The sequence below is a fragment of the Gekko japonicus genome, unplaced genomic scaffold (genome assembly GCF_001447785.1).
Source record: "Gekko japonicus isolate JY-2015 unplaced genomic scaffold, Gekko_japonicus_V1.1 scaffold1666, whole genome shotgun sequence".
NCBI classification, from domain to species: domain Eukaryota; kingdom Metazoa; phylum Chordata; class Lepidosauria; order Squamata; family Gekkonidae; genus Gekko; species Gekko japonicus.
In genome coordinates this window covers 146,905-174,012 of record NW_015170331.1, presented here as the reverse complement: position 1 = coordinate 174,012, position 27,108 = coordinate 146,905, and the positions used below count along the sequence as shown (strand labels likewise).

Genomic DNA, 27,108 nt, shown 5'->3' with positions numbered 1-27,108 from the left:
CATGTGGGAACCAGTGCTCCCTCTAAGCTGTGGAGTCTTGTGAGCAAAAATTCTACTTTGTGAGCTCCTGGCATTAAAGTTGTGAGCGAGCAATTTGGCTACTGCATACATTAGTTTGCTCTGGAGTCCTCCTTCCTGAGCTAAGACAAAAATGTGTGAGCCGGAGGCTAAAAAACAGTGAGCTAGCTCACACTAACTCAGGTTAGAGGGAACCCTGGTGGGAACCCACCTGCAAGTGATACAGGCCAGTGTTTACAGCGTTATCTGAGATCTAAGAAGGGATCAAATTCACGTGGATGATGTGCAGATAGCATGGAATGGTCAGAGGCAGCAAAAATACAACTGCACCTGTACCCGTCACACTTCCCCTCCTCGCTTTGAAAAACAGAGGTCAACAGCCTTCCTTCAAACCCTCCCTCCCACAACGTGTACGAACATTAGGACCCAGATAAGCCAGGGGCCTGTTAAAGAACTTCCAACAGTCAGTGAGTGTCAGAATACTCTTGGAAGAAGACGACTTTTTCAGGGTCACTGTAAAGATAAAGGTAAAGGTTTCCCTTGCTCGAAAGCGAGTCGAATCAGACTCTAGAGGGCAGCGCTCATCTTCGTTTCCAAGCCAAAGAGCCAGCGCTGTCCAAAGACATTTCCGTGGTCATGTGGCTGGCGCAACTAAATACTGAGGTGCACGGAATGCTGTTACCTTCCCACCAAAGCGGTAGCTAGTTATCTACTTGCAATTTCTTGCTTCCAAACTGCTAGGTTGGCAGGAGCTGGGGCCATTAGACGCGGCACTCGGGTCTCGAACTGCCGAACCACAGACCTTCTGGTCTGCAGCTCAGCATCTTAACCTCTGAGCTACCGTGGCCCCAAGGTCACTGTAACTGATGCCAAAGAAGCACCACGTGTAAAGCTTCCCATCCAGTGTTTCCCAATACAAGGCCCAGGGATGCACTGGGGTCTTTGGAGGTACTCTGGGGGTCCATGAGTCCTTTGTAAGGACAGAAGATGAGTCCTTCTTGCAGCCAGCTGGATAATGTGAAAGCAGAGTTCTCCCAGGGGGAGGGGTCTTTTGAGCTCTGGTCCTAGAGAATCAGCTATGAGGAGGGGAGGGGGAGGAGGAGGAGGTAGAGAAGAAGAGATTGGATTTATACCCCACCCTTTACTATCCGAAGGAGTCTCAGAGCAGCTCATAATCTCCTTCCCTTCCCCACAACAGATACCCTGTGAGGTAGGTGGGGCTGAGAGAGCTCTCTCGCGAACTGCTGTGAGGTAGGTGGGGCTGAGAGAGCTCTCTCGAGAACTGCCCTTGAGAGAGCAGCTCTGGGAGAACTTGTGACTGCCCCAAGGTCACACCAGCAGGTACGTGTGGAGGAGTGGGGCCTCAGACCCGGTCCTCCCAGATTAGAGTCCACGCTCCTAACCACGACACCAGACTGGTTCTCGTACACTATTTTTTTTCTTGGAAGGGGAGCTGGTGAGGGTCTCACAGTATTGTTCTGAGGATGGGAGACGGAAGCTTCCCCAGGCCACACGTGGCTTACTCTACACACCTGGAAAAGGGGCCATCCTGGCAGGTGCCCTGCCATGGAAGGCTGGGGGGGGGGGGGGGGGGGGGGCTGAGAGAAAAAATTAATTATGACTGAAACAGGCGTTTGAGGACTTCGGTCCTGGTATCACAGCCCTTGCATGTGCATGTGTTTAATTTGGAGATATCAATTAAAGGGAACTGGGGTCAGCTTAAGTGAAAGGGCGAGGAAAGACACTGCGAATCCAACATGCTAGAAATCTAAGAGTGCCCCAGTCTGAGGGAAGAGCTCACTGAATGGCGCAGCGGCTGCTTTTGCGTTAGTGCAACGCCAGGTGCCTGACACTCCCCTTCCGTTTGTTTCATGACTCATACCTTCAGGAGGTTTTAAATGAAGCAGGGAAATGCCTGAGGAATGCATCAGGAATCCAGGAGACGGTACGGAAATCAACTCTTCTCATCATTATGCATCACACATTACTTAACGGCTACTGCCTTTTTTCTTCATCAAGCTATTTCGCTCCACCTGTAACTGGAGGCCTTTTTAGCTCTCCCAAAGCAGACAAGCAAATGCCTACATTTTTTACAAGCACAGGTGGAAAGGTTGGGCCAACAAGATTTCCAGGATTTGTTGAGAAAGAGAGAGGGGGGAAAACCAGGCTCCACCGTGAGCAAGCTGGACTCTGAGCTCTGACGCAGGAGGGTGCCAACGCCTGTGGCAAATGGTGCCAGCCACTCAGGACTGTTTGGTGGGCTGATCGGTACACTGAGATATGCATATATATACACACAGACAGATTGCAAAACGGAAATAGCCTAGGAGCAAGCCCATCTACAAAACTGAAATGTCCTAGGAGCATGCCCCTATGGCACTACAAGTCAGGGCTGGACAGAGCACTCATCTCACACCTGACCAGTAGTGCCAATGATAGAGTAATCAGCATGTGGAATTCACTGCCACAGGAAAGTGGTGGCGGCTACAAGCACAGACAGCTTCAAGAGGGGACCGGATAAACATCTGGAGCAGAGGTTCATCAGTGTCTATTAGCCACAAGGGATAGATGGAACACGCTATCTGGGACAGTGATGCTCTGCATTCTTGGTGCTTGGAGGGGCAATAGCGGGAGGGCTTCTGGAGTTCGGGCCCCTCTGGTGGACCTCCTGGAGGCACCTGGGATTTGGCCACTGTGTGACACAGAGCGTTGGCCTGGAAGGGCCATTGGTCTGAAGCAGCATGGCTTCTCTTAGGTTCTTATAGATATGGGCTCACCCTGGCTTCCTCCTAGCCCTCTGAAGGCAGCTGCAGTGCATGAAGAAGCCACGGGTGGGCCGATGCCCAAAGGGGTGCCGCTAACTAGTGGGACAGCCATGTTAACAAAACAAAGCGCAAGTCCAGTGTTACCTTAAAGACCAACAACATTTATTCCAATAAGAGCTCTTGTGAGTAAGAGCTAATTCTGAAGAAGTGCTGCTAGTCTTTAAGGTGCCACCAGACTTCTGTTTTCCACTGGTGGCCGGGTCTGAACCGAGTAGCCACTGCAGCACCGTCAGAGCTTCATAACAAGGCTTGGCTCTGCTAGACCCCGACGGCCAGGGGCCCACTGGGATCTTCCCTTACAGGTGAAACAGCCCTCTCTATATGCCTAGCTTGGGGGAAAACTGTGTGTGTGTGTGTTAGAGTAGCACTCACAGCAACAACCACCTGCCCAGCGCCTTTCAAAAACCTGGAAGAAGAATGACATAAAACAAAAAACACAGGTTAATGCCTGCAATTTAAAGGTAAACGTTTCCCTTGCTCAAAAGCTAGTCACATCTGACTCTAGGGGGGCAGTGCTCAGGCCTCCAGCTACAGTGGGGGCTTATCGGGGGCTAGCCCCCCCAACTTACTGGCAAGGCCCCCCCGACTCTCCATCCAGCCCAGAGCCCCCAAGTGGTGGCGGATGCAGGGAAGGAGCCAGGTATTCCTTTAATTTGATTAGCCAGGGCCCCCTAAGGAATGTAAATACCCCCCGACTAAAAAAAATCCTGGCTACAGGCCTGGCAGTGCTCATCTCCGTTTCCAAGCTGAGCAGCCAGCGCTGTCCGAAGACATTTCCATGGTCATGTGGCCGGCATGACTGAACACCGATGCACACGGAACGCTGTTACCTTCCCACCAAAGCAGTACCTATTTATCTACTTGCAATTTCTTGCTTTTGAACTGCTAGGTTGACAGGAGCTGGGGCCAGAGACAGGAGCTCACCCCGTCATGCGGCACTCAGGTCTCAAACTGCCGAGCTACTGACCTTCTGGTCTGTCTGCAGCTCAGCGTCTTAACCTCTGAGCCACTGTGGCCCGCCTGTAATTTATTGTACTATTAAAAAATACGTCGGTGGGCTCAGAATGGGACGTGGAGGGGAGGGAATCCCCAGAAATAGGAAAGGAAGTGACCTATCTCCATTTGTTCCATCATTCTAAGAGTAAACTGGCGATCCTTTTGCAGATACCACAGGGCCATCCACAGACAAAGCAAGTGTCCCTGCCTCCTTGGGAGACCTCTGTATGTGGATATACAGGAAAAAATGACCTCATAAATTAACCAAAAAGGAAAAAAAGAACACACAGATGGTATAAAAAGGTAAAGGTTCCCTTGCTCGAAAGCCAGTCGAGTCCGACTCTAGGGTTGCGTTGCTCAACTCCGTTTCAAAGCCGAAGAGCCAGCGCTGTCCGAAGACGTTTCCGTGGTCATGTGCCCGGCATGACTAAACACCAAGGCGCATGGGATGCTGTTACCTTCCCACCGAAGCGGTACCTATTTATCTACTTGCAATTTCTTGCTTTCAACTGCTAGGTTGTCAGGAGACAGATGGTATGCACAGGACTAAATAAGCAACAGGAGGGATGGGATGTGGAGTGTCAATAGCAGGGAAATACTGGCTTGGATGCTGTGGTGCACAAGCAGAAACATACAATGGATTTAGTACAGTTCTGCTCACTCGAGATCTTGTGCAATACCTGGTGCTTTTCCTTCTAATATACTACAGAGCCCTCTGAAATTGGTTGCACGAGACCTCATGTAAGTGGAACCGCAAGTGTGGATGCAATCATTTTGACATAGCACAAGTGGCTACAACGGTCTTTTTCACCCCTAACAAAACCCTGGGTGACTTAAAATGAAACTAAACCCCCTCAGGACTCCTATAAAGTACGGCTGTTCCAGGGAAAACCCAGATCTGTTATATGAAGAGCCGCCCGGCACCGTTAAGCAACCGAACCCACTACTGTCTCTTCTGACTGGCTGGAGCTCTCCAAGATCCCGCACAGGTAGAAGCCTTTCTCCGCCCTGCTACATGAGATCCTTTTAGCTGCAGATGCTGCCGACTGAACCTGGGACCTTCTACATGCCAAGTGTGTGCCCAGCCACTGAGCCACGGCCCCTTCTCCAAGGGCCTTTCGGAGTAGATCAGTTTTCACTTGCCTTGACAAGATCTGTTGGGCTGAGCTCCGCCATGCCTCCCCGAGAAGGGAGAGTCACAGATGCAGCACCGCAAGATCTGCCTGCATGGATCTTACCACGAAAGCATGTCCTGGATGAACTTCACACACACCAAAAGTCACCGCGGTGCACTGAGTGAACGGGGGGAGCCCTTGAGCTGGATGGCACGGGGAAGCCCGATCTGGTCAGATCTTGTAAGCTAAGCAGGGTCGGCCGCAGAACAGGGCAATGCGAGTAGGCGGGGAACAAGCTGTCTTTCATGGAGGCTTAGCCACCCTGACAGGCCTTCTCAACTGAGGAACCTCATGCAAGCTTCTGCGGAATGCAGTGTGAAAACCCCATGGTGCCTATGAGTTTTCATCTGCCGGTTCTCTATTCTGGCTTTATCCTGTGGTGGGTGGGAGAAAAACAGCACCCTTTGCATTAAAGAAGTCTTGCAAGGAAACATCCACCGGGATTTTCTGGAGATCTTTCAGTCAAACACTAGAAAGGCAGGTGACTCAGGTTTAGAAGAAGAAGAAGCAGCAGAAGAGATTGGATTTATACCCTGCCTTTCACTACCCAAAGGAGTCTCAGAGCGGCTTACAAACTCCTTTCCCTTCCCCTCCCCACAACAGGCACCCTGTGAGGTAGGTGGGGCTGAGAGAGCTCTTGACAGAAACTGCTCTTTTTCAAGGACAGCTCTTATCAGAACTACGGCTTGCCCAAGGTCATCCAGCCAGGTGCAAGTGGAGGAGGAGTGGGGAATCAAACCCGGTTCTCCCAGATTAGAGTCCGCACACTTAACCACTACACCAAACTGGCTTACCGCGTCTCATCGATGTGGTGAGCACACACATACACACAGACACACAAGCGAGCGCTGCACTTGTTTACTAAGGACTGATGGCCACAACAAGGGAAAAAATTTGATCTCCTGATATCACGAGCGATTGTTTCTGCTCCGAGCAGATGCTGCGGCCTGAATGAGGTCATTCTGCAGGGCCCGTGCTGATGTAGGCTGCACTCCCCACTTGCTACTTTTGAAGTTGGCGAAGGAATCTGGCTTGGCTAAAAATACAATCTCGCTTTCTGAATGAGCCCCTTTGTCAGGCGAGGAGTTGGCATCCCTCTCTGGCGAACCCGCGGGCAGAGCCGGACAGAGTTACAACAAAGACCCAAGAGGTCTCCTCCCACCTCCGCTAAGCTCTGGGGCCTCGCACAGCTGGGCTACGGAGGGCCCCGAGGCTCTGGATCTGCCGCACATTCCCATATGCTACTGGCTGCCGTAACACCAAGGCAGTAGGCAGAAGTCGAGCTCCACCACAACTCGCTGCTCTCTAGCCAGATGGACCAGCACGCAGCAAATGCGGAGCTCCTACAAGTCGGTTTTGGAGGCCAAGAGGCGATAAGGAAGCTTTGAGCGGAAGCTCAGCTTGTGAGCAGTACCTGGCTCCTTAGACACCTGTGTGGCACTGAACGACGGGAGGTTCGGCTTAGCAGCAAGGAAATTTGGGAGCATAACAGCAAGAGACACTTAAGCTTAGGAAATAAGGAAGGAAGTGTAGGGCAGCCCAGCAGATGTACAGCTCAAGATTTACCTTAAGGGGTGATAAGGTCTCTGGAACACCCACCAGTGAGAAAGATCACTGCACATGTTAAGGCAAGAGAACATGTACTTGCCTTCACGGGCATATTCCGAGCTGGAGAAATCAGAGTGCGGGGCACAGGACCAAGCAAGATCTCCAGTGGCCAGATCATTAGTATGACAGCTTTGCAGTGACTAAATAAATCCTGCAGAAACAGGCAAGATCGTGCCTACTTTGCTCAAATCTATACAACTTGCAGAATGCCGCTTTTCCTGATGCAGAATTAGTTGTAAAATTTCCAGATATTTTAAAGCTCAGAAAAAAACCAGGACATTTTTGGAAAAATTGAAAATCATGCTACATTAGCACTTCTTTTTTCTTTTCCAGATTGAAAGTCATTCTGTTACTTTAGGAACATAAAATATGACTATGGACATTTTTACTTGGCATGAAATGACCACAACTAGCATATTAAAAATATAGTGTATCCAAACAATTGTTACAAACAGAATACCCACCCACGTGCAAAAACAAAACTGAAACCTTTTTCTTTTCTTGTGACAATAGCACCTCCTAAAGGAAGAACTGCATCTTGTTCTTGCATTGGAGGGTTCAGTTTGTAACCTAGGACTTGTTTGTCCTCAGTGCACAGAAATTAGATCAATCTGATACCATACATATTTCTTAGAAATAATTTGGAAAATATTTGAACACCTTGTCTTAAAATATTTTTATTCATGGTGTTAAAATAAAATGTTCCATAATCAATTTTCTTTCTTTTCTTTTTTCATTTTTTTGGGGAAAAAACAAAAAAGGCTTCAGGAAAAAAACGGGGTGAAACCGTTTCCCCCCCTAATTTTTCTGTTTTTTTTTCCGGGCCTTCACATCTCTATGAATACCCAGTGCATATTCAGACACAGATTAAGGCTTCATGGATTGGGAGAGCCCCCCCCCCCGAAACTGCATTCCAGGTTCCTGGGGCTTTAAGTGCTACCCAGGGTATCAGTAATGGTGGAGAAGCTCTGTAAATGACAGCCGGCTATGATTCTTTTCCTGCAATGAGACACAGCCAGGAAGTATTGGATGTGTTCCACGTCACATTCTCAGCTCATGCAGGGCGACAGTAAGGGCCAGGAGGTCTGCCCCCCCGCCCCCTGCAAGAACCAAGCATGCCATCTAGAACACCAGTTACCAACCTTTTCCAGTCCACATTTATTTGATATAGTGACCCGTCCAGGGCTAACCCAAGTTGTGGGGTTTTTTTGGCGTAACCCCAGGCAAGCTATGGCCATGGCACCAATCACGTTCACAATTCCTTCTGCAGTCGCTGACCAGATGTTTCTGAGAAACCAAAAACTGTCACACAGAGGGCGGCAGTCGCTCCCACGATGAACCTCACGCAAGTGGCATTCTAACACACACAACCTTTGTATGTGGAGGTCACATTCCGGCCCCTGCCCGCCCTCTGCTTCTCCGTTACTCCCTCCAATCCCCTCTAAGATTCTAAGAAGCTCACTCTAGGAACCATCAGGACGCGTTTTACTTGGTCAACGTATCTATGCAGGGAAGGGGGGGAAAGGAAAATACCCTTTCCAGTGTCAGAGTTTGGTTTCCAAAATACAAAAGAGAGCAGCGGAAACGGCAGGGGGGAGGGCTGGTCAACGGCCCACTTTCAGAAGCTTTGTGACCGACTTTTGGGTCCCGACCCACAGAGTGGGAAACACTGATCTAGAATGTGTCCCGGAATCTAGAAGCTCCTCTGCAGATGAATCAATAGGAATAAAAGTTCCCTGAACACTGAAAGCCGCAGTCCTAGATGACACACAAAACTTTTCCAGCCACCAAAACTTGACTGAGACTCCACTGAGAAGCCACTATTCAGAAAGCGAATCCATAGATGGTGGACATGTAAAAAGGTTCATAGATTCGGGATTGAAGTGCATACTTTCTTACAGTTAATCTTGAATATCACAATGCCCAGGGGTCATTTCGTAGAAAAAGAGGTGCAGGAGCTCATTAGCATAACTCATTTGCATATGCCACACCCCCTGACATCACCGGAAGTGTGTCAGAAGGCAACACCCACTGCTCAGGCTCCACTGGACTGTTTTGGATTGCTAGCTATTGGGGGGGGGACGTGCAGATTTGTCCTCGCAGAGGAGGGAAAGCTTTTACCTGAATAAAACTGGGTCTTAAAGGTGCCACTGGACTGTTTTGGACCAAGGGGAGGGCTCTGCAACTTACCTGGCTGCTTCTTGCTCTGACTGAGGGCTGCTGGGAGCAGGGGGTGGGGCTTGTTGCATGTGCCTGCCCCCTGGGCTCTTTACTGCCGGAGCTCCACTCCTGTGCGCTCCTGCAGGAAATGACCCCTGACAATACCTCTTAAGGCAGAGATATTTTTTGTTAAATTGTCTACGAGATGAGTTAGAGAAGAATCACAGATATTTTATTCTATGTGTTATAACAGCTGTCAGAATTTTATTTGCAATGGCATGGAGGACACTGAAGATTCCGGCGCTACATGACTTGATATTGAAGATTACGGAATGTGCTGAAATGGATAGATTGACAAATACATTCAAAGGAAAAATGGAAGAAGAATTTATGGGACCCTGGAGGGCGTTTTATGACTGGCTGAAACTTAAGTATTAAGAAAATAAGATCCAAGTGAAGAATAATAACAACACTCTTAGTATCTTCTCCATCAAACTATGGACCCATTTCCAAAACTTTTTTGTAACATCGCATAGCCACCACATATGATAAAATGTACCCCTTTTACTCTTACATTTCCAGCATTTATCAGAACAGTTAATATTTTGCTTAGCCAGTCTATCAGGTGTAATATACCATCTGTAAAACATCTTATACATATTCTCTTTATATGTTATAGCATTAGTCATTTTTATATTTTTCTCCCAAATCTGCCCCCAATCTTCCAGATTTATAGTATGCCCTAAATTCTGAGCCCATGCAATCATATTATTCTTCACAATTTCATCTACCATTGTATCATCCAACAAAATTTTATATATTTTCTTTATCATTTTACTATCTGCTGTTAACATAACATTTTCCAGTTTTTTTTCCCCCGCTCGCTGCTTGCCTTCCACGGAACACACTTTCACTTTCGGGGGGATTTAAACATCCCCCCATATATGTTTTTTAGTTTTTCGATTTTTGTGCACCCCTGGGGACTGCCCCAAGAGTGCACAAACCTCCCCCTCCCCCCCCAAGTGCCCCCGGAGCGCTGATTTAGCGATCCGCACTCCGGGGGCCACTTGGCAATTAGATATATAGATGTTATGTGTAGTAGAGTGTTTGTTTGTAGTGTGTAGATTTGTCTGTTGTAGATTATAAAAGAAAAATTAATAAAAGTGTACCTATGGGTACTTAAAAAATAATAATAATAACAACAGATGAAGTAGTTGTGAAAATGTAATGAGAAGAGATGCATGCAGAATGCTAAACTGGAATTTTCTGTCTTTTTCTTTTCTTCCTCCTTTCCCCTTTCTGTATATAAACTAATAAAAAAAATCTCAGAAAAGAAAAGAAAGCGAGTCCGCTCTCCCTCGTGCCGGGGACCCCACACTGGCCACCAGCCTGGAATCCCCCCCCCCAGCTCCTCAGACTTTCCCCACGGAGTCCTGCATGTACCCCAGGCATGGGGCAGCAGCCCAGCTCCCTCCTTGCTGTGACAATGCAAGGCCAGGTTAACGCACAGTACCCATGAATGGCTGCAAAGCAAGAGGATGGGTATCGTTGGAAGGGGTTGTCTGGAGGCAGGCCAAACAGCACACAAGGCGGGTTGTTGTGGCACCCTGGAGAAATATTCATCTGTGCCATGGTGCCCTCTAGTGTTCAACGAGGGCACAGAGAACACATCCATTTCAGCAAGGTGCCGAAGAGCCAATGCCATCGGGACAACAAAGAACTGCGGATCCCTCTTGCACACACCGCACAACAGCTACTGCTAGAAGTTGCGCCCAAGGAACTGGGGCCCCGAGCCTGTGCTACTGGGGTTCTACTTGCCCTTAAAGACACAAAAGCCGATACCCAGAATTAAACTTCACTGGTCTCGAAGGTGCCACTGGACTCCAGCTTTGGCCGAGTCTGCATCTAGCATTCGCTCCACGTTTTCTCAACTGGGAGGAAAAAGTGCAGCTCAAAACCACATTCAAATAACTTGGGGCAACGCCGTACGGACTGCAGTCACCTCTGAACGGCCATAAATCTATGCAGAAGGTGCCACAAAACCCGATGATCAAAGAAAGTGAAAGCAGGATACAATGCAGAGGGGAATTTCTGCTCCAAGGTCGGCTTTGTTAAACAACAGAGGGAAGAGCCAATGTGGAACTGCCCTTTGTCCTCTTGCTTCAGACTGCTGGTTTTGGTTTCCTTATCCAGGAAACTGAACTGTTCCATTCCCAACAAGTGCAGTCCCATGCTAAGTCAGTCTGCCTGGAGGAATTCCTCAGCTAAGATTCTTCCACTGAAAAAGGAACCGCGGCGTTCTTCTCTCGAGATGGCCCTTGTAGCAGGTGTCAGGCTAGTACATGCATTTTGCACAACAGCTGGGAAAGAGCTCTTCACCCCCACCCCCAAGTCCATATCCCGTTAGGGGAAAGGGGGTCCAGAGATCACACAGGAAGCAGGGAGTCTGGAAATGACTACTTTCAACATTAAGAGCAGCCTCCCCAGGGGTCTACTGCGGCCAGGAAGGGCTGCCGCCACAGCCAAGCCTCGGTTGAGTTTCCGGAGCGCCAGGATTTGCCACAACTGGGGACAGACACTGATCCACACTTTAATAGTCAGCAGGGCTGAACGCAATGGGCAAACCTCATTCAATGCCCCGCAGTACTTGCTATGTTGGTGGAATTATCCCACAGTAACCATACTAAAGCATTGGCCATGGGAAGCAAGCGGATGATAGGTAACATGAATTGCACAGTTTTAAAAGTACCTGAACTCTGTCCTGTGTTAAACAAGTCACAGAATCAGCACAAGGATAACGGCATAGCTGCCCTCTCTCTTACTGTTAAAATGGCTCAGACCTCCGATTGGCATCACAGTGAATTCCCCCCCACACACACACACACGGTGATACCAGCAACGTGAAGTGATACCCCCAGTAGTCCTGACTTTAATGGACTCAGGAGGTTGCAACTCTGCTTTGGACTGCACTGACAGTCTGGATTATTGTGTGGGTTGTACAAACTGTCCTTAGGTCTGTGCTATTTCTTTGAACCTTTAATCACATCTCTGATGTACAAAGTACTTTCCTATCGTTACAGCATAAGCCTGGTCACCCCTTTTGATCCAAGACTGTGAGTTCTGGCACCCTCCTCATTTATGTCAGAATTGTACAAAGTACTTTCCTATCATTACAGCATAAGCCCGGTCACCCCTTTTGATCCAAGACTGTGAAGTTCTGGCACCCTCCTCATTTATGTCAGAGCAAGAGCCTTACCTTCCAAAATGATGCACACATATTCAGTGTTCCATCTAAACTGAGTTAGTGTGAGCTAGCTCACAGTTTTTTAACCTCCGGCTCACACACTTTTGTCTTAGCTCCGGAAGGAGGGCTCCAGAGCAAACTAATTTATACAGCAGCCAAACTGCTCGCTCACAACTTTAATGCCAATAGCTCACAAAGCAGAATTTTTGCTCACAAGACTCCACAGCTTAGAGGGAGCATTGCATATTCCTAAAGTTTAGCACTGGGAGGTTTGAGAGAGAGAGAGATTCACATTAGGCGATTGTCAACAATCACTCCTGAATACGTGCATGCACACGTTCTGTTTTGAAATTCCCACGTGCATGGTGACAGTTACATTTCTGATATCCCCTATAGCACATCTGTCACTATAGGGGCTTGAAGAGCTCCTCCTGTCTCCAGGTCATGCTGTCAAGAAGTCCGCAGTAATTCCTGAACAGATTCTCCTTCTAGGCACTGTTCATATACTCCTCCCTGAAACCACTAAAGGATGAAACACCAGTGATCAGGAAAGCTCCGTCGCAGGGGCAAATGGAAGGAGGTTTCCATACCCTGCATTTCTCTGCCTTAAGGAGTCTCAGAGCAGCTTGCAATTACATTCCCACAACAAGCACCTTGTGAGGTAGGTGGGTCTGAGAGAGTTCTGAGAGAGAACTGGGAATGGCCCAAGGTCACCCTGCAGGCTTCATGGGGAGGAGGAGTGGGGGATCAAACCCAGGACCCAGTTTGGTGTAGTGGTTAGGAGCGCGGACTCTAATCTGGGAGAACTGGGTTTGATCCCCCACTTCTCCACATGCGGCTGCTGGTGTGACCTTGGGTCAGTCACAAGTTCTTTCGGAGCTGTTCTTTCAAGGGCAGTTCTCAAAAGGGCTCTCTCGGCCCCACCTGCCTCACAGGGGAGGGGGAAGGGATTCTAAGCCTCTCTGAGACTCCTTCGGGTAGTGAAGCGTATTGGGGTATAAGCCCAATTTCTTCTTCTTCTCCAGTCCGTCACTCTTCACCACTACACCACACTGGCTCTCAGGAGCTTCCAGGACACATAAGACAGCAGCGCAGCAGACCATTTCAAGGTGGGGGGGGGCGGCGGCAATTCTTTACCCAAGCAATTGAGGGAAGCTCCTCAGGTGCTGGTAGCATAACTGGGGTTAGCTGAATTGAGTGGGGCTGCTGGTACCTCTGCTTCCCGTAAGGCATGGGAGCAGAGGTACTAGCAGCCCCACTCAATTCAGCAGGCTCCCAGTGTCTGGCCCAATGCCACCTTCGACCCCCCCCCCCAACACACTTTTTTGCTGGCACATCGACATTGTCTCAGATGAACACTCTGTGGTTTTATCAGCATTGAGGTTGCTCCATGTCTCTTGGTGACCGGCTTCCTTTTCAGGATGACCTCGCTCTCTTAGCTCCTGCATGCTTTACGACTCTGACACTCACTATTTATTGCCCCAGCCAGCTGTACCCACATGCCATGCCGGCAGCCAGCGTGCTCCTTAAGTCACCTTCTGCTGACTCTGCTCTCCCTCGGCCCCTCTCTAGCAAGCTCACCCAGACACCAAAAGGGCCACTGGGTCATAGCTACTAGACCATCTAGCCCAGCCAGACACAGCTATTTGGGTGCCAGCAGGGCCGCAGTGGCTCAGAGGTTAAGATGCTGAGCTGCAGGACGGCAGTTCAAGACCTAGGTGTCGCGTGACGGAGTGAGCTCCCGTCTCTGGCCCCGGCTCCTGCTAACCTAGCAGTTCAAAAGCAAGACACTGCAAGTAGATAATAAATAGGTACTGCTTTGGTGGGAAGGTAACAGCATTCCGTGGGAAAGGCTCATTTTCTGCTGAGATGTCTTGCTGTTTTTCCACAGCCATCATGGTCATCATTAGCAATGCACATGTGGCACTTGCGGCCTGTCTGTAGGTGCATCTCTGCTGCTATGGTGTTCAAACTTACTTTCTTCAGGGAGCCATTTCCATTGTTTCAGGGCCTGCCAAGGACCTCCCTGTGCGCCCCTAATGCAACCATGACAGGCTGCAGAGGATGGCAGACAGCCAGTGTGGCGGAGGGATTAGAGTATCAGAGTAAGATATGGGAGACACTGCTCCAAATCCCCCACCTGTGTCATGGAAGCTTGCTGGGTGACCTTGGATCAGTTACTCACTCTCAGCCTAGCCTACCTCACAGGTCCAGTGTGAAGATAAAATGGGGGGAGGAGGAGGAGATTGGATTGGATTTATACCCTGCCCTTCACTCGGAGTCTCAGAGTGGCTTACAAACACCTTTCCCTTCCTTTCCCCACAACAGACACCCGGTGAGGTCGGTGGGGCTGAGAGAGCTCTGACAGAAACTGCTCTTTTTCAAGGACAGCTCTGACAGAACAATGGCTTGCCCAAGGTCACCCAGCAGCTGCGAGTGGAGGAGTGGGGAATCAAACCCGGTTCTCCCAGATTGGAGTCCACACACTTAACCACTACACGAACTGGAGATGAGAATTACGTAAGCCACTTCAGGCTCCCAGGGGGGAAAGAGGCAGGGCATAAATTAAGTTATCACAGGTTCAATCCCTGGCATCTCCATGTAAAAAGGACCAGGCAGTCGGTGATGGGAAAGGCCTCTGCTTGAGACCCCTGGAGAGCCGCTGCCAGTCAGAGTAGACAATACTGAGCTTGATGCACTGAGGGTCTGATTCAGGATAAGGCAGCTTCATGTGTTCGCACCAGCCCAGCCATTACCCTGTTGGGAGAGAAGGAGAGCCGCTCCAGCCCTCACCATTTCCATCAACGAGCCCGGCCCTCAGCCTAACATCTGGCTCATTCCATCGAGCGACTCAGGACGACCACTGAGCTGGAACTGTCAGCTTGTAAACATCCTTAGGACGCCATCACGAGCAACGAACGGAACGATCACTAGCACCTTATGACTTTATGAGTTATATCTGTATTGTTTGGTTTTAAAATGATTTTATGTGGTTTTATTGGTATTTTGCACCAACGTTGTAAGCCGCCCTGAGCCCGCTCGCGGGGAGGGCGGGGTATACAATGAATTAATAAAATAATAATAAATAAGGCCTCCAACTGCTGGTCACCCATTCAGGCCTGTTGCTGCGGCTGCTTTAGCAAGACGAGCCCTGGGGTCTGCAGGAGGGAGACTCGCATTCAGAGCCACCTCTGCCCCAAGCCACAAAGCCCTCTGCGAGCAAATCACTCTCTCCACACCCGACCTAATTTCCCGGGTTTCCTGGAGGAGAACCCCCTCCCATGTGATTAGCAGCTTCGGAAGGGTTAACAAGACCAGCCAGTTGTCCTGCCGCCTAGAGGGCAGGCCAGTCAAGGCGGCTGTTGGTTACGTCCGGGAAATGCAACAAGCACACGCTTAGGACAGAAAAGAAACCCACAGTAGAGTGTATTATTCTGAGCAACAGGCGCTCTCGAAACCAAAAACATCACCCCTTCCACTCCCTTCTCCTGTGGCCGGCCAAGACCCCGCCCTCGCCTTCCAGAAGTAAGGAGGCTCACACCCAGAGACAAGTCACCGACTGCTGAGCTGTTATCATGAGGCTTCCCCTAACCAGCACCTGAGGACAAGGAAGCAAGGCAGATCGCAGCCGCCGGCCGCTGAATCAGCCCCTGCATTTACCGCAAAGTTTCCCTAAAGCCTCTCCACGTGCAAAAGGGAACAGTTATCTTGCTCTGACGCAACCAGCCACTAGGCTAGGAACGGGCGAGTCAGGACGGCCTCCGAGGAACCCCAGGTTTCCAGCAAAGAATTCTACACCACAAGAGCCTCCGGGTCAACATCTGAAACGGGTCCTTCCGATAGGGAGCCTAAGGAGAATACGTTAGGGAGCTGTCCTTATCTATTTCTTATTTGTTTTATTTCATTAGATTTATAGCCCGCCCTCCCCTGAAGAACAGGGCTCACGGCGGGTAGTGCCACATAAAACATTATACAATTAAAACATTATTAAATGTGCATATTATGAATACAATAATTATCATAAAAACACATTCAACCATTACATTAAGAGATGGCATGAACCCCGGCGGGGAGGTACATATCTTAATATCTGTCTAGCCTGGAGAAAGGAGAGGGAAGCAGGAGGAAGGAGAGAGAGGAGAGACCAGTCAGAGACAGAGAGCTGTCAGGGACCTCAACCATAAGCCTGGCGGAACAAGGCAGATCCAGGCAGTCAGCCGTGTTGGTCTGAAGCAGTAGAACAAATTCAGAGTCCCGTGGCACCTTTAAGACCAAGAAAGGTTTATTCAAGGTATGGGCTTCCGTGTGCACGAAAAAGCGCGCGCGCACACGAAAGCTCATACCTCGAATAAACCTGGCGGAACAACTCTGTTTACTGTCCCATTTGCTCATCTTCCTATGACCTCCCATCGAAAGGACAGATTTCAGTTCCGACCCAAGAAATTAGGACAATTTTTGAGATTCTGCAAGAATTACTCCCACTGTCTTCTGAAAGTGGCCAGAAAGCTGCAACCTCCCGACATTAAGCCAGCAATTAAAAAGATGAGTTTAAAAGTCCCTCATTAAAACATTCAGTTCAGCATTAAGGCCTCAGTCTCAAAATCAGCGCTACTGTGAGAAAGGCCGGCATCATGGCCCTGCCAGTGTTAACAACAAGACTAAGAATTACAGCAAGGATAACAGAACACTCATTGCATGCACACGAAAGTGTCTATCCAGAATAAAAATTTGTTAGTCTTAAAGATGCCACCAGACTCAAACTTTGTTCTGTTGCTTCAAACTAGGCTTGCCAAACCGCGGCGGGGGATCCATGCGTCGTCGCAGAATCGCTGCCGCGGGGGGACAGTAACCCACGCTGCACCGGCATCGCCAGGATGTGACGCTACGCGATGCGTAGCGTCACATCCTGGCGACGACAGTGCAGCGCGGATTGCTGTCCCCCTGCGGCAGCGATTCTGCGACAACGCATGGATCCCCTGCCGCGGTTTGGCAAGCCTACTTCAAACCAACACGGCGACCCCACCTGAATCTATCAGCAAGGATAATAGTGAGATAATCCTACTGAACTCAGCTGCTTGTGCTCCTCATACAGGATGTGAAAGGACTTCCACAGCAACAGGGCTAAGCTCTGCTATTCCTTCTTTGGAGAAGCAAATGTTGCCTGGTGGGATCAAATCAAGGATTTCTCTGGTCTAGCACTCTGCCTTCCTACAAAACCAAGAAGCCCATACGCAGGGCCAGAGGGGAACAGCTCTCTTCTGCTATAAAAAGAGCCAGAGTCCAGTAGCATCTTAAAGACTTAACAAAATTTGTGACACAGTATAATCTTTTGTGAGTCACTGCTCACTTCTCCAGGTACGGTGACTCACAAAAGCGTCACCCCCGCCACAAATTTTGTTAGTCTTTAAGGTGCTGCTGGACTCTGGCTCTTTTCTGCTGCTACAGACAGACGAACACGGCTACCCATCTCTACTGCTATTGAGTACTCCAGTATCTGCTACTCCAGAATACACATTTCCCCCAAACATGGAGACTGCATACAGCTTCCCCTCGGCTGCTATGTCCCCCAGCGTCAGCATACTGCCACTGAGCATGCAGGCTCTGCCCATGAAAACATGAAGCTGCCTTATATTGTAGACCTTTGGTCCACCAAGGTCAGCTCTCCGGGGGTCTCCAGCAGCGGTCCATCACATCAGCTACTACCTGACTCATTTGATGGAAATTTAAGATCTCCCTGTGCAAAGCAGATGCTCTACCAGACTCATGGCCTCCTGTGCTATATGCACCTCGGGATCGGTTGCTTCAAAGATGCGTTGCCCCGTATGGAGACTCCATGTCGCTCTACTGTGTGCTTCCCCGGTACACATTATTTCAGAAAAATGGCAGCTGTTAGTATTCCAGAAAACTACCGAAAAACCCTCCCACCAAGTCCCCCCTTCCTGTGACTGCCAGCGTCTGTCCCTTCACAGGTCCACTGCCCCTAGACACAGACGCTCCCCACACCTCTCCCCCTTGCCTTCACAACATGCTCAGCATCAGTCACTCCAGAGGTCCACTGCCCCTGAGCGTGGGGGGGGGGCGCCATGCAGCTTGCTCCCCCAACCCAGCCTCCACTTCAGCTCTCTCCACACCCTCATTTATGAACCCCCCCTACACACACACACTCAGCATTTCAGAAAAGTACTGGAATGCCCTCCCCCAAGTCCCCCAACCTCCCTTTCCTCTGTGGCTGCCAGCACATAAAAACATAACTAGTCCAACACTCTGTCACACAGTGGCCAAAAATACCAGGTGCCATCAGGAGGTCCAGCAGTGGGGCCAGGACACTAGAATCCCTCCCACAATATTGCCCCCCCCCAAAGCACCAAGAATACAGAGCATCCCTTGCCCCAGACTGAGAGTTCCTATCTGAACCTTGTGGCTAATAGCCACTGATGGACCTCTGCTCCATATGCTTATCCAGTTCCCTCTTGAAGCCATCCGTGCTTGTAGCCGCCGCCACCTCCTGTGGCAGTGAATTCCATGTGTTGATCGCTCTTTGGGTGAAGAAGGACTTCCTTTTATGTGTTCTAACCCGACCTTCACAGGTCCACTGCCCCTAAGCATGGAGGCTCCACACAGTCCCCCCCCCCCGCCTTCGCCACATGCTCAGCATCAGTTACCCCAGAGGTAGGTGAAACAAGGGGGACCAGTTGATGGCTTTCTTCCTCCCTCCTCTCTCCCTGCCCCCCCCCCGGCCCGGGGTCCCTCCCTTTGTTGCCCCCCCAGGAGCCCCTCCCCTCCTCGAGAAGGAGGGCGGCGGGTGGGCGGGGCTTCTACCTGCGCGTCCCCGCGTCCTCGTCCTCGTCGCCGAACATCCCCGGCGCCTCAGGGTGCGGGACGGAGGCCGCCGCGGGAGCCATGATCACGTCGCAGTCGCCGCCCGCCGCCGCCATCTTGCTTCCTCCCTGCCGCAACCAACGGCCGCCGAGCCGGGAAGAGCGAGCGAGAGCGAGAGACACAGAGGAGGGAAGAGAGAGAGACGGGGGCCGGAAGTCCTCGCGGGCGCTTCCGGAGGCAGCGGAGAGGGGAGAGGCAGAAGGGCCACTTCCGGCTCGGAGGAGTCAAAGAGAGGGGGAGAGGCCGGGTCCGCCAAGAGGAGGCCCTTCAGGCTGCGTTGCCAACCTCCAGGGGGGTGAAAATCAAAAGAGGGAAAACGCTGCAATCAGACGCCGTTTAGTAAATTTTCCATTTAATGGCAATAATATATTTTATAGTTGTTGTTGTTGTTTTTTTTAAATAAAGTTTTAAAGAATACACAAAGATTTGGGGGGGGGAAGGGGCAGGAGCAAAAATAATAAGGCTTCTGCATATAACTCTGCTTATTAGTTCATATTATACAGAGATAGATTGTGAGGTTCTAAAAGTTCACGAAAGCTTCTTGACGTTATAATATTAAGGAGTTCGTTTCTTTGTATTTCTCTCTTATCCAGTTAACCCTTTTGTTCTCCCAAACTTCCAAATTTAAATGGTCGGAATTACCTGCTTGTAACCAATGCTCCCTCTAAGCTGTGGAGTCTTGTGAGCAAAAGTCTTGCTTTGTGACCTACTGGCACAAAAGTTGTGAGCGAGCGATTTGGCTGCTGCACAGATTAGTTTGCTCAGGAGCCATCCTTCCTGAGCTAAGACAAAAATGTGTGAGCCGGAGGGTAAAAAACTGTGAGCTAGCTCACACTAACTCAGCTTAGAGGGAATTGCCCATGCTTTTCATTTTAGTCTTCAGGATTTTGTTTGTATTGCTGTTAATGTCTGTTTACCTCCTGTGCCCGATAAACCGTCCTTATATTCTCTTTGGGACCGTTTGGCTTCATATCTTGAACAATTAGAACATTGTTTTCCTATGGTAGACATTATCCATGTACTTAAAAAAATTTTTTTTTAATGTGCTTTTATTTTTCACATGCCAATAAAGGTTATCTATCTATCTAATCATTTCATACTATAGAGATAGATTGTGAGGTTCTAAAAGTTCATAAAAGCTTCTTGGTGTTATAATATTAAGGAGTTCATTTATCTGTATTTCTCTCTCATCCAATTATAAAACGGAGTCCATAGGCCAACAAAATCTTCATCCATTTCACCCTTTTTAACATCGAGGTCAATTTGTCCACTTCCGCACTTTTCATAATCTTCACTATTAGGTCATGTTCAGAAGGTATTGATGGAAGTTTCCAGTAGGATGCAAATAAAATTCTAGCTGCAGTTGCTACATGAATTATAAAATATCTGTTTTTTATATTTTACAGTATTTTGACACAGATAGGTTTATGATGTGTACAATAAAGTAATACTGAGTGAAACAAAGCACAAAGTGGATCCAAAAGCACAAGGACATAAGCAAAACTCAACAACTGGTATAATTGCTCTTATTCATGGAAGAATCATCAACATGGGTCATCAACCAACATAAGTCATCGAATCAACATGATTCGTCACAAGGGGATCCTGGGTATAAATTCACTCGTTTCGATAAACTTTTTCAATGAGACAAACCGTTATTTTACAATAATGTTAAGGTATTCTCTAAGTTGTATAATATATCATCGAAAGTGACATTCAGTCTCCTGAACGGCTATATTGTAGAATTTCTATATGGGCACCATCAACACTTCAATAAAGGATTCAATCAGAACTTTCTGCCAACAGTGCAACCTCCAGGTGGTGGCTGGAGCTCTCCTGGGATCACAACTGATCTCCAGGCGACAGCTCAGCTGGAGAAACTGACCATTTTGGAAGGTGGACTCTCTGGCATTACGCCCCACTGAAGTCCCGCCCCAAACCCCGCCCTCCTCAGGCTCCACCCCCAGAATCTCCAGGCATTTCCCAGCCTGGAGCTGGCAACCGTCCGTAACCCTAGACTAACAGGGCTACAGTATTGCAGACTTTACGCAGGCCTGACGCTTAGGAACATGAGCAGTAACAAAAAAGCAAAAAGGTAGCTTGTGGCACCATAAGGAACAGCAGGGTGCAATCCTAAAAAAACACCTTCCCTCTGGCATTAAGCCCCAGTTAATACAATTCGACTTACTTCTGAATAGATCTGCCTAGAATAGTTCCCTTTTTGATGACTGGACTGTTGCCATCGTTCAAGTACTCCCCTACACACAAGTGGTTTCGTTTAAATATTTTTAAAGGCACTAAAACACCAATATACCTTAAGCAGGTTCTCCAAATTCCCAGCTTTATTATTTTTTTTAAAGTCTCTAACCCCCTCCATTGCAGAGATATAAGAAAAAAGGGGTATCTCTGTGAAAGGACGGGGCAGAGACTTTGTAAATAAAAGCTGGGGATTCAGAGAACCTGCTTAACCTACCAGAATAATGGTACCCTGATATAAGCACGTTATAAGCACGGTGGCTCGGTGGTTAAGATGCTGAACTGCAGGCCGGAAGGTCAGTAGTTCAGCAGTTCGAGACCCAAGTGCCGCATGACGGCGTGAGCTCCCATCTCTGGCCTCAGCTCCTGCCAACCTAGCAGTTCGAAAGCAAAAAACTGCAAGTAGATAAATAGGTACTGCTGCAGTGGAAAGGGAACAGCATTCCGTGCGCCTCGGCGTCTAGTCATGCCGGCCATATGACCACGGAAACGTCTTCGGACAGCGCTGGCTCTTCGTCTTGGAAACAGAGATGAGCACCACCCCCTAGAGTTGGATTTGACTAGCTCTCGAGCAAAGGAAACCTTTACCTTTTACCTTAAAAACTTAAAAGGCAGTGTGGCTTGACAGCACCCTCAATGACACTGATGGCAACATCGCCCTCCCTTGAAAACCCTGATTATTGAAGGCACATGTGGAAGAAAATAAACTGACTCCACAACTGTGAAAATGCACAGGGAGGTCAGCTGTGCAAAAGAACCATGTCCAAGCCAATTCCAGTGCTTGTGGATTGGCTGCCAAGAGAATTGGGATCGTTATGTCTCCCATTTTGTAATCTGGAATTAATTAAATCAAGAATCAAGGGGAAAAAATTAAATCAAGAACTTCCCTTCCCGTTGCCCTTCTCTGGTGCTGTTTAGTCAGTTCCATAGTTTTTTTCCTGATAAGTTGCCCACCTGTCTCCTCTGTCATAATATTTCGTTTCTGGAAAAGAACCCATTTTATGCTATGGGCCAAACAAAGGTATGGGTGGCCTGAGTGTAGAGCCAGTCATTAGAGTCTGCTCCTGGGTACCAGTGGAACTGCAACAGACTCCCCACTCCTCCTCCAGAGTGTTGGAGGAGGTCTGCTGAATGTAAGGTTGCCAGGTCTTACCTCGCTGTCAGTGTGTGTGTGTGTGTGGGGGGGATCTTCACTCCTTTCCAGGAGCTTTTGCTGCGCACATGAAGCGTGCACGGTGTGATGACATCACCCGGAAGTGACATCATCACACCGACGACGTCACACGGCGACACTCTAGGTTTTGGGCAAAACTTTATGGTTTTGAGCCCAAATTTACCATAGAATTTTGCCCCAAACCTACCGTGTCACTGCACAACATCAGCAATGTGATGACATCATGTCCGGGAGATGTCATCATGCCATGTTTGGGGGCATTTGCGGGCAGGGGAAAACCCCACCCAGGTCAGGAGGCTGACTGAACATTTGGTTGCTGTTGCTATATTAATTAGGATACGGAATGTGTTTGTTTTGATTTAGTACTGCTAGTATTTGCTAAGGGTTATCCCCCCACCCCCGCTATTGTACCAACTATTAATTCATTTATTTAACTTGTATTACACTCTCCCCCACGATTGTGGGGTTCAGAGCAGGTCACAGCATGTAATAAACAAAATTATAATATAATTAAAACATACCATTTTAAAACAATTCCAAGCATTTACAGTTCATCAAATGGCACATAATAACACTAAGTCACTGTCCCGGGGGAAGAAAATGGGGAGGAAGAGGCAGGAGACTCGGTGTATGCGGGAATTGTCCTGAGCTCACCCCTGTGCTTGGCGGTACATTTCCATTTTACGGGGCCTGCAGCACTGTACCGGTCCCGAAGGGCCCTGATCTCACACGGAGGTGCATTCCACCAAGCTGCAGTCGCAGCCAAAAATTCCTGGCTCCCAGAATTGTCAGTGTGTTGTTGTTCAAAGAGTGTCATAAATAAACTACCTGCATAAACTCTGTAGTCCTTTAAATCAGGTCTCTGTCATCCTTTTCCTACTGGTACTCGCAGACACCTCGATAGGTAACAGATCCCAGTTTTCTTCCCCCGTGGTTCATTTTATATCCAGCAGTGGCTAACCGGATGCGGCCACGAAGGTTCCAACCCGGGCACAAAGGCCACGCTCCGCTCTGTTGCCCTCGCTATCCGCTATGCAAAGGTAAACAGCCTTTGAACAAGGGAGTTTCTTTTTCTCCACCGTAGCCTTTCGTAAGCCTAACCCTCCTGGGACTTGTCTAATCCTTTAAAAAAGCCATCTTGAGTAGCCCCATGGGCTGGAAGAAATGTGGCAACAAAGGAAATGTATTTGCACTGCTGGCTATATTGTCCCACAGTTACCCCTTCTTGGGAATCCGTGGCAAAACAAATCAAATCCGTCACTAGTATAGACCTCCGTATCACACCAGAACACCTCTTATCGAATGGCCTCCAGGGATGGCTCCTGTTCTAACACGGGAAGAGTATCTTTGTTGCTCCATGCGGCTGGAAGCACCATTGCTATAAACTGGAAATCAACACGGTCACTGGCCCTCTCATAATGGCGTCCAAAGATATGGAGCTTATATATTATACTTCACAGGCAATCCGGCGTACTTTAATAAACCTTTTTCACACTCTACCTTCTCCTCTGTCTGGCTACCTATCCTAGAGTATTTGTCCTCCCAACAAGAAATCCCTGAAGTTATAGATGATTTGGGTTTATGGTAAAACTTATGCTTGTAGTATTGAGTTGTGTGTTTTCTTATTCTTGGATGGTTGTGCTCATTCATATACACTGAGTCTATTGTATTGTATCAACTTAAGCCTCAGTTATGATTTGTGATTTATATGGTTGTGGTATATATTACTGTAGTATATTGGTAACAATGTTAAAATTCAACAAAATATTAATTAGAAAAATAAGATCATCAAATCACCAAAACTAGGGTTGCCAACATTGGGGAGGTGGGTGCTGAAGTTCTTCTGGACACAGGAGCATGTCCAGCCAGTGCAAGGGATGCTCTATATTCTTGGTGCTTGGGGGGTGGGGGCAACAGTGGGAGGGCTTCTAATGTCCTGGCCCCACTGCTGGACCTCCTGATGGCACCTGGTATTTTTGGCCACTGTGTGACAGAGTGTTGGACTAGATGGGCCATTGACCTGATCCAACATTGGCTTCTCTTATGTTCTTGAGTTCTAGAAGTTAGCTACTGTGTTGTGTGTCTTCTTATTCTTGGATGGCTGTGCTCATTCCTATACACTGAATATATTCTCTTGTACCAATTTAAGCCTCAGTTATGATTTGTGATTTATATGACTGTGATAAGTATCATTGTAATATATTGGTAACAATGAATGTTAATGTAGAAAAAGAGCTGCCGGAGCTCATTAGCATAACTCATTAGCATAACTTATTTGCATATGCCACGCCCCCTGACATCACCGGAAGTGACAGAAGGCCACACCCCCTGACATCACCGGAAGTGTGTCAGAAGGCCCGGCTACTTACCCTCCTGCTTCATCCTCATTCCCAAACGGAATGAGGATCGAAGCAGAGGGCGGGGTAAAGAAGGGGCGGGGCTTCACCACGTGACCGCCCCACCCCCTAGAGGTTCTCTTCCGGAGCTCCATACCTGAGAGCTCCCCCCCGACTAGAGCCCTGAAGATAAATGAAATGAAGGGATCACTGCAAAAGCATCTTTATATGTTTGTGCATACCAACAGTATTACAGGGATCAGATGTGGAAGAAAAATCATACAGTCAAAATGGAACTCAGAGTGGCTTACAAACTCCTTTCCCTTCCCCTCCCCACAACAGACACCCTGTGAGGTCGGTGGGGCTGAGAGAGCTCGGACAGTAACTGCTCCTTTTTCAAGAACAGCTCTTATCAGAACTGTGGCTTGCCCAAGGTCATCCAGCCAGGTGCAAGCGGAGGCGTGGGGAATCAAACCCGGTTCTCTCACATTAGAGTCTGCGCACTGAACCACTACACCAAAGTGGCCATTGCCGCATCTTGTGGAGGCAGACGCCTTAAAACTATTTATACTATTACTTCCACCTTTCACCTCGAACAGCATGCTTCATCGAATGCACTGGTGTGGCGTATGTGCTCTCCCCCCCCCCTCGCTGTCAAGTGTTCTGTCTACGGTACCGGTTTGGTGTCGTGGTTAAGTGCGCGGACTCTAATCTGGGAAAACTGGGTTTGATTCCCCGCTTCTCCACTTCCAGCTGCTGGATGACCTTGGGCAAGCCACAGTTCTGCCAGAGCTGTCTCAGGAGCAGTGTCCTCGAAGGAGCTCTCTCAGCCCCGCCTACCTCCCAGGGTGTCTGTGGTGGGGAGGGGAAGGGAAAGGAGTTTGTAAGCCGCTCTGAGACTCCGAGTGAAGGGCGGGGTATAAATCCAACCTCCTCTTCTCTCTAGGAAATTCCTTGGCAGGAGGAGAGCCTCCGAGCACCACTGCAGAAGAAACCCTAGATGGTGCTGTGGGCTGCGTCTTCCTGGTCCCAGCCCTCCTCCCGGCCCTGTTGTCGACTGACTCTCAGTTCCTTTCCCGGTCGAAGCGGAACAGTTCCTCGAGGCGGGTGGGCAGCGAAGAAACAAGGGGGGACGCTCGTCTGGGGCAGGTGAGTTCAAGCCTTTTTTTTAATGCAGACGTGCAGGGATGATCCTGGGCTCAGCTTTACCTACCCAGGTTCGGGACAGCTGGAAGGCTCGAGTGGATTTGCATGATCGCATCCTAGAGTCATAGAACCAGCAGAGCTGGAAGGGGCCAGACCGGCCATCTAGCCCAAGCCCTGCTCAATGCAGGATCAGCCCAGAGCATTCCTGACAAACGTCTGTCCAGCCGCTGCTTCAAGACTGCCAGGGTGGGCGCTCACCACGTCCCGAGGCAGCCCATCCCACTGTTGCACAAGGGAAAAAAAATCCTAATATCCAGCCGGTATCTTTCCACCTGTAATTTAAACCCATTATCGTGAGTCACACCAGGGGGCTGTGCCGCTTAGCATAAATCCAGCAGGGAACGGCAGCCGATCCTGAATCTGAATGAAAGACACACACTTGTATTGTTTCAGGAGGGGATGTACTAAAAGGAAGGACAGGATTGCCCATTGGAAACAATGGGAGACGCTGGAAGACCCATTGGAAATAATGGGAGCCTGGAATGCCAATTGACTTGCATGGGCTCCATTGGAAAACATTAGAGTACAAGTAGAGTTGCAATAAAAATGCGGAATGGATTTCCATTAGGGTCTCTGGGCCCAAATACACTACTCTGGGGATGGAAGGAGAGGCCACAGAGTGGAATGACAGCCCCAGGGTGTGCCAGGAGTGCTCTGGGACAGGGATGAGAGGCCACGGAGTGGAATGAACGCCCCAGGGTGGAGCAGGAGTGTCCAGGAACTGGAATGACAGGGCCACGGATTGGAATGACAGCCCTAGGGTGTGCCAGGAGTGCTCAGGAGCTGGGATGACTGGGCCACGGAGTGGAATGACAGCCCTAGGGTGTGCCAGAAGTGTTCAGCAGCTGGAATGACAGGGCCACGGATTGGAATGACAGCCCTAGGGTGTGCAAGGAGCTGGAATGACAGGTCCAATAGTGGAATGACAGCCCTAGGGTGTGCCAGGAGAGTTCAGGAGGTGGAATGAGAGGGCCACGGATTGGAATGACAGCCCTAGGGTGTGCCAGGAGAGTTCAGGAGGTGGAATGAGAGGGCCACGGATTGGAATGACAGCCCTAGGGTGTGCCAGGAGAGTTCAGGAAGTGGAATAACAGGGCCACGGATTGGAATGACAGCCCTAGGGTGTGCCAGGAGTGTTCAGGAGCTGGAATGACAGGGCCAACAGTGGAATGACAGCCCTAGGGTGTGCCAGGAGTGTTCAGGAGCTGGAATTACAGGGCCACGGATTGGA

At 49.2% G+C, this 27,108-nt stretch overlaps 2 protein-coding genes across 2 annotated transcripts in view; one reads left to right on the top strand and one right to left on the bottom strand.

The window, feature by feature from the left end:
• DNAJC7 (DnaJ heat shock protein family (Hsp40) member C7) overlaps positions 1 to 19,040 on the bottom strand; it is a 52,679-nt gene extending 33,639 nt beyond the window's left edge. Inside the window, exon 1 of the mRNA XM_015418130.1 lies at positions 18,846 to 19,040. Coding sequence (XP_015273616.1) covers positions 18,846 to 18,961 — 116 coding nt within the window. The 5' untranslated portion in view covers positions 18,962 to 19,040. The remainder of the gene's footprint in view (positions 1 to 18,845) is intronic.
• A 6,716-nt stretch (positions 19,041 to 25,756) lies between these two features.
• NKIRAS2 (NFKB inhibitor interacting Ras-like 2) overlaps positions 25,757 to 27,108 on the top strand; it is a 10,787-nt gene continuing 9,435 nt past the window's right edge. The window contains exon 1 of the mRNA XM_015418137.1: positions 25,757 to 25,820. The gene's annotated coding sequence lies outside the window, so the exon portion shown is untranslated. The remainder of the gene's footprint in view (positions 25,821 to 27,108) is intronic.